This window comes from Aphis gossypii, chromosome 1 (genome assembly GCF_020184175.1).
Source record: "Aphis gossypii isolate Hap1 chromosome 1, ASM2018417v2, whole genome shotgun sequence".
Classification (NCBI taxonomy): Eukaryota; Metazoa; Arthropoda; class Insecta; order Hemiptera; family Aphididae; genus Aphis; species Aphis gossypii.
The window spans coordinates 71,447,889-71,461,907 of NC_065530.1; the positions used below are offsets into that span (position 1 = coordinate 71,447,889).

Genomic DNA, 14,019 nt, shown 5'->3' on the forward strand with positions numbered 1-14,019 from the left:
AAATAAAAAGAAAGATAATAAAAAATTAATAGGTATAATAGAAATAATGATATGTACCTACAATCTACATATTTCATGATTCCTAGAATGAATATTGTAAATATACTTTACATCCATTATGGATACGACGAATTTTTAATTTGAATATATTCGAAAACTTATGATTGAAAAAAAATCGTATAGGTACCTATTATAAATATACCTACTTCTATCACATGCATGTATATCATAATTTATTTAATAAAAATTAATTGACACAACTGTGGTATCTATGTCGAGTCATTTATTTCTCGTGAATTATTCAATATTATTATTATTATTATTATTATTAAGTTATAATGGCAATTCTTACTATCATTTTTCAACTAAAACACATTTTATTGGCTTCATATTATGTAAAAGTATTAAAATATTAAAACAGTAGTGCATTTTTATTTAATTTTATTGTTACTAAAATGAAATTGATATCTACACGTGTCAAATTTAAGTGAACTTAAACTAACGAGTAAATCTATTCTGATAAAATTTTTTGAAAAGAGTTCAAGCGTTTTAAGGAAGTTAGGTCGCAAGTCCACCGGAAGCGATTTACTATGTATATAGGCTGACAATATTTTAATATGTTTCAAAACAACCTGAGTTGCTGGTACAGTTCGTGTAAAGTGTAGAAGTGTAGTGACCGATGATGGTTAACACATTATGTAGTGGTCGGATGATCTTTTATTGAGTTATTAGGATATTTTAAAATATTTGTGTGAAGTGATCCATTGTAAAATTTAAACGTCCATCAATGGAAACATCGTGGATAATATTTTGGAGGTAATAATATTATGTTTCAATAATCTGTAACTTAAATATCGTACGTTTGTAAAAATAAAAATTCTGGATTTTTTTGAAAATACAGCAGCAAGTATTATACGCGGAATGGGATCAATCAAAAAATTATCGGTTATAATATATATATTTACAGTAGTGAGAAAGGCTTGGAAATGAGGTCCACCACTTAGGTGATATTAATTTTTAAAAAATGTGTATAAAATGATATTTTATGTACAAATTATAAGTAAAAATATTTTTTGATATTTGACTTGGTTTGATCTTTATCAGTTTCACAAATTAGAGAGTTATTTTTGGATATGCTCTATGTATATTTATACCTACTGAAGTGCAGACACAGATATATATTATTATATATCGGTGAGTGCAGCGAATAGTTGGTGTGTATACCGAATTAAAACGTTTTAAAAATTTCAATCCCTTATAGTGCGTTATAGTAAGTTGTTTAAACATTCAGTTTTTCTTGTGAGCTATATAATGTGATAACTAATAACTCATATAAATTATAATATACATGAATCGAGTTTGTTCTGAGTTTTAAATAGGTATGGTACAGCATATTACAATATTATACAACACGAGTATATAACAACAATCAAGCTCGAATTAAGTCTTCTAGAGACCCAAAAACCGATAATATTATTATAGTTGGTTGTGAATCTATTTAGATTAAAATAAATTCAAAAACACAGTTCTATCCCTAACAAATGTTTCAGTATTATGTAAAATTTATTCGAATTCCTTCACATAAATTTATAGTTATCAACAATTTTATGGTTATTGAATTTAAACCAAAATACTAAAATCGTACACAAAAATACATATAATTGTTTAAATTGTAGAATATGTAAATGTACCTAACCTAACCTAACCTTCACCAAGAATGTTTACTCCCATTTATATTTACTAATGATTTTATTTAAATTTTTAAATATGCTTAAAAACCATATTTACAGATTATTGAGGTTTTTTCTAGGCTTATTTTAACTTTGTATACTACCTACTTAAGGAGTGTTTTGTGTTAGTGCAAGCTTTTATTTTTCAAATAAGAACGCGTTTTTCATTGTACATTGTTAAGTGGACATTTTTTTGAAATTTTTTATGTATCTAATTAAAAATGTTAACGATTAAATTTTTTAAAATATAAATATAGTATAACTATGGTGATTTAATATAATATATTTAAGATATTATAACAATATTTGTTAACATTTTGATGAGGCCAAATTTTTAGAAATATTATCTACTAAATAATTTACTGTACAAAACTATAAAACTAAAAATGTTGAGGTGTGAAAAAACAGTAATTTGTTTTAGGTTAGGTTAGATTTAAGTACAAAAATCTCAAGGATTTAAGATATGGTTTCAATAATTATTTTTAAAAATTTCAAAAAATCAGATCTTGAATAACTACATTATTGAAAAAAAAATTGATGGTTCGAGCACGTTTGGTGAACTTTTATATTTGGCGTCATATTTATGAAAAACATTTTTATTTAAATTTAATTTATTAATAAAATTGTATTATTGTTTTTTTGTATTAAGAAATGTATAAACAACCATTTGATAAAACATTAGGCTGACGAATAAATATGACGTGTGTGGGACTCAGGGACGTGTCACCTCATTTTTTGACTCCTATTTAATCTGACTTGATAACAATATTATATTTTATAATATATATTTTACTTTTCAACGATGGCGTGTGTCGACTGTGTGTACCTTGTATACTATGTTATTGTTATACATTATTATGTCACTATAGTATATAAGCTTTAGGTATTAGATATAATGTGTGGGTGTGTATGTATAGGATTTTTATTTTGGAAAACGTCATGAGATTAAAACGATCCATGGGTAAAAAATAAAAAAAAAATTGTTTAAAAAAAATTAATAAATTATTGTCTTAGATCAGGAACCGTTGAGTGTCGAGGACACTGACCGGATAAGCATCGTACAACAGTCTCCTCATTAACGGAGTCGTCACCATCGAGATACTGCCGGTGATCGAAACAGTGTAACGGTGGCGACGGCGGTCAGCACTAGTAGCCAACGAGGCGGATATCCGGAACCGGAACCCTTGACAGAGCCGTGTCTTTGTTTGTTATCATGATGACGGACGCCACCACCTCCACCACCTCCATTTCCACCTCCACTTCCACCTCCATGAACAGTCTGTGGAGGTTTTTTTGTGGATACTGATGGTTGCTTTTGTTGCTCCTGTTGTCGTTGTTGGTCGTTCGACGATCGGTCGTCACCATCGGCTGTAGGTTCGCCCCCCTCAAGTACAAAGTTCTCGTCGTCTGAATTTGTTGGCACTCCTTCATCGTATTTTTCTGGTTCCTGTTCTGGAACATCCGAAGTGGTTGGGGCGCTGGGCAAATGCAGTTCTGAAAAAATATAATAACATTTCGTATACTTATGTTATATTATATTATTGTTTACGGTATAATTAAAAGGTACTTAAAACATTCAGCTTACATTATTAAAGTCTTAATTTATTACGTTTATTAATAAAATAAAATAAAACATTTTAATTTTAATTTTATATAATATTATTATAATATGAGTTATTGTATTTTATTCCTTTGTTCATATTAATTTTCTTAATTTATTCCAGATTTTGGAATAAAATTGGTTCTAGTTGGTACTTTGGAGTAAGAACAAAAATGTTCTCTTCACTTCTCAAAAATCCGGGAAAAAACAAACAAATATATTAAGGAAAAACGACAATTTTTACGTCAAAAAAATATTTGACAAAATCGATTTTATTTTATAATTATAATTCAAAAACCAATAATTATTGATACTTAAAATTTACATTAAATGTTTATATTATTATTGTTTTCTATGCACGATAAAATTTTCAAGATCTCCGCTACGATTCGTTTTTTATATATACAATGATATATTATTGAATTTAAATTAAACAAAATCATTTCAGTGACCCACTAGATATCTACCGTATCATAGAGCGATACCCACTCGTCAATATTTTTTTTATTGCATATTTTAACGTTTTGAGTATTTTAATTATTAATTATATAATGAAAACATTGAAAACTTATCTCAAAGAATAATACGATTTAATGGGTTTTTCATTTTTGATATTTAATGTATATTAGTTTCTGAATTAAATGACATCAACTGACTTTTGTTAAAATAAAGATGTCTCAAGAAAATTGAATGCATTAATTAAAGTTGGAGAACTTTAGAACAATAACCAATCATTATATATTATACTATTGAAAGCTATTGTTATTTAAAAACAATATGCAAATTGAAATATAAAATTGAAAAACGTCTATTTAATCTCAACTAGAAAGTGTAAATTTTAGCGTAAAAACAAAGTCTAACTAAACTGATCTATTACAATATTGGTGAATACCGATGTTTAGATGAAAGTGTAATTTTATACTAGAGTTAGTACTTAACCTTAAACTTAAAAAGTATAATATATTATATAAAATAAAAATGGAAAAAGGTAACCAATTTACACAGTAGGTGTTCTAGGTTAGGTTAGGTGGTGAACTTTGTCATTGAGTAAGTCACTGGAGTTCATGAATTTAAATTCATAATAAAAAAAGGTATTTCGAAGATTTAGTGTATGCAGTCTATGTAACTAATTATATCTTAAAAATAAATTTATAATGCTATTATAGCGATTTATTTTATTAATGGTAATTTTTATCGAAAACAATGTATTTATTTTATTATAAATATTTAATTATTATAATCAAAAATTTTAAGTCAACAGCAACTTACCATAATAATTGAACATTTTTAGCTATAAATTAATTTGCAAATGTTTGTAATTTAAACAAACTATATTAAAATTTAAACTTAAAATGTTTATAAAAAAAACCGTGCTCATATATATTTTAAATATTTTTGAATGTTTATGATTAATAACTTTTACGGAAAATTATATTAATTTTTTTAAGTTTTTTGACCTTGCAAAAATGCGTTTATTGATATTAAAAATAGAAAATACTAAATATCTCTAAATAGCTTGAAAAACGTCAAAATATTTTTTGAAAATAATATTATACATTTTAGTAAACATTTTATATACCTATTTACTAACATTTTTTTTTAGTTATTTTCAATTATTACAAAAATACTATTATTAATTTTGATTTCTTAAAAATTCAAACTAGTTTCACTCTCATAACAAAAAATATTTTAGTGAAGTTGAAGTTGAAGCATTTTTCTACTATAAATCATATACTCAAATTATTCATACACGATACATAGTAAAAATCACAGATCATTGTAAAATCAATACATTATGTGTTCCATTTAGAATTTAAAAACCATAATAAATTCAAAACAATCATTGTCAAATATTATTGAACTTAATAGTGTAAAATATATGAATGTATATGAATGATAGTACAGTTTTGATTTTTAATGTACGTTATCTACCGTTAGTTATATTATGGTGAACAATATTTCGTATAATATTTACAAATGTTCATAATTATTAATCGTTACATATGTTTTAAACGTGTTGTACAATTGTCTGTTTATTTTTAAATGGCTAGCAATGCTTATAGGGTTGAATAATAGTTTAATATATAATTGAAAACACGAGAAACGAAAAGTACGAATAGGTTCCATAAAATTGAATTATTATATAGTTATTGGTATCAATGGTTCAATGTGCTTAGAGAACACATTAAATTTATACTATACGATAAAATACGTGGTATCGTAAAAGGTAAAAGTTTGACATTTCAACACACCCTGAAGCCTTATGGTTCCTTCGGCTTTACCCAAAGCGTTTTTGGCTATGCACAGATAGCCGCCAAAGTCTTTGGGTTCAAGGCTTGTTATGGTCAAGTCCATTTGCAATGAATATTCGTTTATGGGAGTCTCCGACATTTTGTACTTTGCATTGGGCATGAGATCGCCACCTAGAGAAAAAATTTAATACAGTTAATAATGTAAATGATTAACTTTTCCATAATATTTATATTTATAAAAATAGCGTCGATAAAAAAAACTTATTTAGTTTTGTTTCATCATCAGTGTACATGATTTAATCCCTTTTTATGCATACAAATTATACATTTATTGTAAATTTGATAATAAAATAATAAATAGCATGCCAAAAATAATACTAAAAAAAAATACAAATAATTTAAATATTCAGAACCTAGATTTAAATATATGTTTAACGTAAAAATTAATCGTTTAGCAAATCTTGAATAATGATTTTGATATAGTTAGATAAAATATCATAATATATACTAAGTGATTTTATTATAACACTATTATTTAAATCATTTGAATTGAGAAAAAAAATATAATAATGATTATTATAATGAATTTATATGCCTAGTTTTCTTAGTTATATCACACACAATTTTACACGGAAAATTGTCTATGCATATAATAATATATCATATAGTTCAATGAATAAACTAGGTACCTATATGTATTATGTATATAGTCACTATATATACTTCCCTCCTATTTGAAATAACGATAATTTCAGAAATTAAACTTTACGTTTAACAAAATTACGTTTCTCTCAAAGTTTTACATTATGTATTTTATGTTTCTATTTAATGAGCAGGCTATAAAAGGAACGAATATGGTCGTGGGATATAATGTGGAAGAGTGGTTGGAATTTATTACGGTATGAGACTTTTGAGAGAGAAAGGAGTTGAAATTATTTGGAGTAGGTACACATAGAGTAGGAGAGCAGAAGATGAGTAATGGCTTTGAAGTCACTATGAACTGTGATGTAGAGAGCGGGCTATGTTAGATATAACACTTGTATTTTAAATTTTAATATTATTATAGGTCAAAATAGGTTGTTGAAAATTTTTTGCGGTGGTTTATTTTTAGACTTTTCTTCAGATCATTTTTCAGTGCGAATGATATTAATAACTTTAAAAATTCGATACTATTGCTGTTACACTACTAAATAGTCGGTTATTATCTTTTGAAGTATTTATTTCAAGGATTCTCTATAAGTTATATTATATAAAATTATTTTTATCTATTTAAAATTAACTATAATAAATTAATCAAACTAAAAAAAAACTGTTTTGATCACAACTTAAATTGAGTGAGTGCTTTACAAGTACGTTGCATATTATAATAGTATTTAAAGCGTTATTATAGTGTTTTTGAGTTTTGAATAAATTAATAACCAAGATATTATATGTATCTATGGACAGGGTCCGACAAAAAATTATTACAAATAAACAAATAAAGATATAGAAAAAAGTCTTTTATTTTTGAATTAAAATACTATGTCATTTAACATTATATAAAATAATTACTTAATTTTAAACATAATGTCCATAAAAGGCCATTTTCATTGTCGACTGTCGATCTGAGGCCTTTCCAGAAAGTGGACGAGGCCTTTCCGGAACACCAGTTCCAGTATAACAGCATTCACTGCCTAGATGATTATAAGTATAGCCTCCTTAAGTATTTATAGGGATGTGAGGTGATGATTGTAAATTTGCACCTTTAAATATCCCCAGAGAAAATAATCACAAGGTGATAAATCGGGTGACCTCGTGGGAGTTATGGATAACTGGTGGAAAAGGCTTCGTCAATTTATCAACAATAAAGGAAAGCATTTATTAATTAACTTATTAAGGGCATAATATTTAAGACTAATAAATTATTTTATAAAATATAAACTGGTATAGTATTTGTAATTCAAAAATAAAAAAAATGTCTATACATTTGTTTATTTGTGACTGCCTTTTGAAATACAGGAGGTTTTTTTGCCGGACTCCATATTATGTATCGAGTATTTATTGATATTATTATTTTTTAAATTTGTTATTGAATCTGATTATTAAAAAAGTTTAGCCAAAAATTTTAGGTCAAATTGTTAAAAATTGATTCATAGGATCAATTGAAAAAATCAAAATAACGCCTTTGATAATATGCTAAAGTCAATAGCTCAAGCTTTAGTGGTTACGAATTCTATTAAGATTCCACAATCGCATTATTGAATACGAGTTATTTTGAATAGAATTCTAGTGATGAGAGTATCTGTCAGTATCAGATTTTCTCCATTATTGAGTACATTTTTTTTATGTTCTTCAAAACATCTATTAAAATAAAAATGTTATTTATTCTACTGAATATATTCTACTCGTGATCTCTAGATGACATTTGTTAGGTTTGGATGTAAAACGTAGTAATAAATACAAATTCAAGTGATTTCTATTTCTGCGCTAGGTTTATTATAAAAATTAGTAGCTATTTTTAGTCGTTTTAATTGTTTTCGTTGAGATGTAAAAGTTATTTAGGTATAATATATAAATTTTCATTTACAGTTGTGTGATAGAAAAAGAGAGAGAGGTAGACCAAAAGTAAACATTTTTTAAGCCAACAGAATTTATTACTATTATTACCTTATACTATGTACAGGGTGATCTGTGTAGGTGGCTACACCCATTATTTCGAAAAATTCTAACTTTTTTGAAAGTATTTTGTTTACACAACTTGATGTAATTCCAAAACAACATTATTGTAAAAAAAAAATTATATTTTTTATAATATTATTTTTTTTTCTGTTATAACTTATAAGTATTTAAAGTTTAGATAAGTGGAGTAGAATGCTATAAGGGTATCCGTAAAATGTTGGTCCACTACTCCATTATTCTAAACTCTTTATTTATTCGATATTTGATATTTAAAGATTGAACTACCTACTCTAATTAATATTCTGTTTTAAAATATGAAATTATTAGAAAAAGTAAAAATTTTAAAAATGATAACGATATAAATAGTAAGTAAATTATTTTCAAACAAGTTAAAATTTTTCGAAATAATGTGTGTATAGTCTATACTGTAGATACTTAAATTAATAAATTATCATTCGATTAAAAAAGAAAATATTTATATAAAACTAACATTATGAAAATATATTATATGGCCTGTAAATGTTCAGTTAATACTGCACAGGAATTCGTGGTTATGATAGTTTTAAGCAATTATATTTTGCTATTTTCCTCAAATGCAGAACTCTCTTCAAATACCAATATCAATGTAAAAGGCAAATCGTTTTACATCGAAATACTGCGAGTAAGTAAACTGCAGCAGTTATGTATTTATACATATATATAGGTGTATAAATAATATATATATATATATTACAGAGCAAACGATCGAAAACGGTGCTATTATAAAGGGTAAGCTTAGAGAAAGGTGTGCCTGGCATGTTAGGGGTGGACGTGGAGAAGACTATAAACGAGCAAATGCATATAAGGTGTGGGTTTTGTGTAAAAATTTTCCATGTCGTTATCGTATTCGAAAAGGTCTTGGTGGGGCGACGGGAAGGGTAGTAAGAGGCGCCAGAAGAGAGGACGACTGCACCGGAAACGTAGATTTTATGATCCTAAAGACGGTGAAAACATAACATGTGTCGCCAAAGCTCACACCCTTCCGCACTGGATGTATATATATATTCAAAGATTTCTTCGACTCGCCGCCACCATCTCCCCTTTCAAACATGTATACCTATTTGCCGAGAGTGTGCGTGCGTGTAAATAGTATAGTTTTCACCGCCCTTACAATCAGAATAAAAACATTAAAGCGATATTCTTTCCTGTTGGTCTTGCTACCCTATCCAACGCGGGACGTAAATGTCCACATATTGTGTGCGAGACGACTACGCACAAATCCCGCGGAGCAGGAAAAGGTGGATGAAAAAAAATAGACATGCACACAAACACAAATACGTATACGTCGTGATACGACGTGTAGTATATATAATATAATATATAGACCATATAATATCGACCGATATAGAAATATCGAGAAAATAAATCGTAAAAAAACGACTAGGAAAGGATAGTTTTATCGACGATGACCGTATATATATATAGGTGAGCGATCAGAGGATTTAACCACCGCTGGACCGATGTGGTTTACGTACATAATGTTATTTATTTCTTGTTGCTGCAGAGGCTTATTCGAGGATTTCAAAGATGACCATCATTTTTCGGACCGATAGTTTAACCTAGAGAAAAAGTCCGAATTTCATTAAAACTAATTTATATAATGTAGATACCTCCATTATACACACACACACTTAATGGAAGTCAAAGAAACGCGCATAATTCAAATGTTTGACAACGAGAAGAAAATGATGGCCATTCTAAGTCTCAGATTTCGATTATTTAAGTAAAGTACAGAACGGTTGTTCCATTTAAGTGGCATATGCATTATTTTTAAAGTTAACATACTATAAAAATATCTTTTTTCTTTCAAATAAATTTTGTTTCACAACCAATGTCTCCTTATAAGATAAACATATTGGGTCAAGTATACCTAGCCTGAACTACGAAATGTTCAGAATTTATTTTTTTTAAACACATATAACAGCTGATATCGAAACCCGAAAGGTATAATTTTTTAGTTTTGAAAAGAAAACGAATAAATTTATTGTAATGATTTAAGTGTAAAAACATGATTTTGAAAATTAATTATGATCCTAGTTCGCTATAGACAAATCCCATTACTTCCATTGTATTCAAATATGATAAAATATATATCAACATAAAATATATTCTGTACCAGACAACGATTTAAAAGAATAGCAGTGTTAAATTCGCGAGACTTGGAATAATCATATTATATGCGAGTACGCATAATATTATGTCTTCATAAAATTTTAATTCTCAATCTACCTATTAAATTATTTTTAATATTATTTCTTTAAATTTTCGTGAAACTAATGTGATCACTAATGTATTATGAAATTTAATCTCGTCTGTATAGGTTATTCGATTTCATTCATTTTATTTTAAAACATAGTAAAATATAATGCTATAGTATGTTATTATTTGAATAACTTGGATAACCCGCTCATTCGGAATTAGATTGCGCCTCAAAGACGTTGGGACCTACTGCACGTGGAACTTAACCACACACTCAAAAGTCAACGGGAGGCTTGGACTGTTTCTAATCAGAAACCCCCTAAAGCGATGAATATAATAATAATACATGCAACACATTTTATACTAATTATTATAATTTTGGCCTAGCGACACCCTTTACCGTTATCGTGTACAATTTGAAATATTGTACGGTTAGTTGACGACGTTGGCGTATGATCCGCGGTCGTAAAAGTATAAGGTCGATAATTATGATCGAGACACATATTATTATAATATTTAATAATATATAATACTATATTCTATTAAATGGAGACCGTTCTCACTTTGTATCATATTGGTTTTCATGCACTCGTTATAAATACAGTATCATCTCCAACTCACACATACACACACACACACAAATGGCTCACACTTTAACGTTATCAAAGTGCGTTAACAATGTACATTCGTGAAAATAATATTATGAGTTAATGTGCTTAAGATGCAAACGGTACAGAAGTTTTATAGTCATTATTACTTCTAGCTCTTCAGATATAGTAATTCAATCAAAAGAAACACAAAATCAATAAACGCTCAACCCTTCTTAGTTTTTTTTTTTTTTTTTTAATTATTTGCAAAGAAATTGTTGTAAGGGCTTAGTATTTAGCAGGCGTTATTCCTCTTCTGTTATTATTGAGAAAATATTTCGAATTTCCTGTACACATTATTATCGTCCGTCATTTACATTATATTTCCTATACATATTAGACATTGTATAAAGTGCATTTGGCGGGACATGCTTAAAACATTTTTTCTTCTTTTGAACAATTGAACATGAACAAAAGAAATAATATCGGAGTAAAGATATCGACGTTTTAAAACATAAAATAAAAAACATAGTATGTATAATATAATCGCCGTTTTATGTGCGACTCCTGGATATAATGGCGGATTATGATACGAATAAACGATGTAGTAGACGAGTCACTAGCTACTACGGTTGACGGTGTTGTTCTAAGTGATCGTAATAATATTATAAATCAAAAATCAGTCCATCCACAGCTCGGCGGCTAGTTACAAGGTACTGAGCTTAGTTAAACAGAACGGGTCCACCGAAATTATTTTTACTATACCATGAAAGACGAACGAGAAATAAAACCGTGTGTGTATACCTACTGTACAGCCGTACAGGTAAATGGTGTAGTGCGTGTGAGCACTATTATGTGATTCGAAGTATGCAAATGAGCCTGTAGGGTGGTGAGATAACAAAAATGTTTAGTTTAACATTATAATATGTTAGTATGTCTCGTGTATAATAATAATTATTAATTAGTAATTACATAACATTTTCAAAATCAATTGTCTTCAAATGATATCCGATATAACGACTAAAAATAGTTGGGCAAGCATTACCAAAATAATATTGACACCACCTAAAACTAGACGTTAAATACTCGTATGCATTATTATTACAATATTGACGTTCGATGTATGATGATATTTTTATTTATATTTATAAACATATTATATATTTATATTTATATTTATTTGTTTATTGTTAGTGTTGAAATGTAAATGTCTATATAATACAATTGAATATAATATATTAATATGCATAAGATAATAAAGTAAGAATTAGTGTTATTTTATTTATTTATTGTACGAACTGAGGCTATAAGTTTAAGAGATAAAACTATAGTTTTAAAACAAATATTGAATTATGGTTACAGCCTATACAAATATAGAAACCACTATAAATATTAACCAGTGTTAAAAAATTAAAATCGGTTCAAAATTATGAAGTATAAAAGGTATGAATTTATAGTAAAATAGCATGAAAAATTTAACCTACCTATGTTTTAAATCCAACAAATTATTGAAACATTCGAAACAGCAGGGAAACAAAAGCGCGATCAAAATCCGGAACGTTTTTTTTTTACCAGTTCCATGCCTCGATTAGCGTTATTGTTATAAATGGTTAATGGACTACACGTAGTAGTCGAAATCGAAATCGAGATAAAAATAATGTTTTATAATCCACACGCATAACCCGGACATATTATTATACCTTATATTCTGTATAATAAAGGTACCAACCAACATAATATTATTATTAATCTCAACTCGACACTATAGGTCATTTGAATTTTTTACTTTTATAAACCACAGACTACTTAGTACTCACCGTCTACTTTTGCCCAGCTGTGCATGGCTTTCGGCGAGGTTTCAACATAACACTGAATGTGCACGTTGCTTCCGGTCGGCGCGGCCACCAGTTGATTGGTCACCTTGATCATCGGATGAACTGTAACAGAAATCCAAGTTATCTCCTCAACGACACGACCATCGTGGTAATACAAAAACCGTGAAATCGTTGGCCACGATGGTAGTAATAATAATAACAACAACTATATTTAGTAAACAATAAACATACTAAAATATAATATTATAGACTTTTTGGTAGATATATACGTTATACGTATGATATGTATATAGCGGAGACGGTGGTAAATCCGTTGTTATTACTAAATGAAATTTTCCCCTAATGGACCGTATCGCGCAACAATGGGACGCGGCAAACGTATAGACGTGCACACCACCACGCACCCATAAACAACGGAAAAACGTACGCACATACGCGCACCAAAACCAGTATATAAATACCCGTAATGGATTTTCACGGAATCAAGTGTTTCCTTTTTACCGGGTTGTTGTAAGGGTGGTTTATGTGTGCATTTGTGTACTTGCGCTTAACAAACTTCGGCGAATCTTTCAATTTCAATGCAAAACTTACAGTGTATCTGAACGTTGAATTCCTTGCTGACCGTTGGCGGCACGTTGTTTTTGGCTATGCACAAGTATTTGCCCATGTCGGTTCGGTGCACGTTGGTAAGCTCCAACGTATCGCCCTTAACAGTGGCCGACTCTAAAAAATACGAACGAACAAGTAATGATAGCATAATAATAATAATGATCACAAGTTGTTGTCAAAAATGTTAAAATATTTTTTACTACGTCATAATATTACACTCGGCATACAATTATTAGAGCTTGGAAGTTGATATAACATTTTTTTTTTTTAAATACATAACACAATTTAAAAACCATAAAAATGATAAAACAAATATTGATTTGTCTAAATAGTTTTATAAATTTGAGAAAATGTTTGAAATTAGTAAAATAGAAAAGTTGATAGTAGTAAAATTATTATTACTTTTTTTTTATCAAAAAGTTTATTAATAAGTATAATAATACAATTACTTATAAAAATATTTTGTAATTTTATCAGATGAATAATAATAATAATAAAATAGTTTTAATA

General features: G+C 28.1%; 1 protein-coding gene across 3 annotated transcripts in view; it reads right to left on the bottom strand.

The window, feature by feature from the left end:
* Positions 1-2,636: 2,636 nt before the first annotated feature.
* Positions 2,637-14,019, bottom strand: part of LOC114127190 (lachesin-like) — a 129,319-nt gene continuing 117,936 nt past the window's right edge. For all 3 annotated transcript variants that reach the window (XM_050209390.1, XM_050209378.1, XM_050209384.1), the window contains 4 exons: positions 13,492-13,623; positions 12,883-13,002; positions 5,583-5,753; positions 2,637-3,224 (listed from right to left, as the gene is read on the bottom strand). In XM_050209390.1, coding sequence (XP_050065347.1) covers positions 2,818-3,224; positions 5,583-5,753; positions 12,883-13,002; positions 13,492-13,623 — 830 coding nt within the window. In that variant the 3' untranslated portion in view covers positions 2,637-2,817. The remainder of the gene's footprint in view (positions 3,225-5,582; positions 5,754-12,882; positions 13,003-13,491; positions 13,624-14,019) is intronic.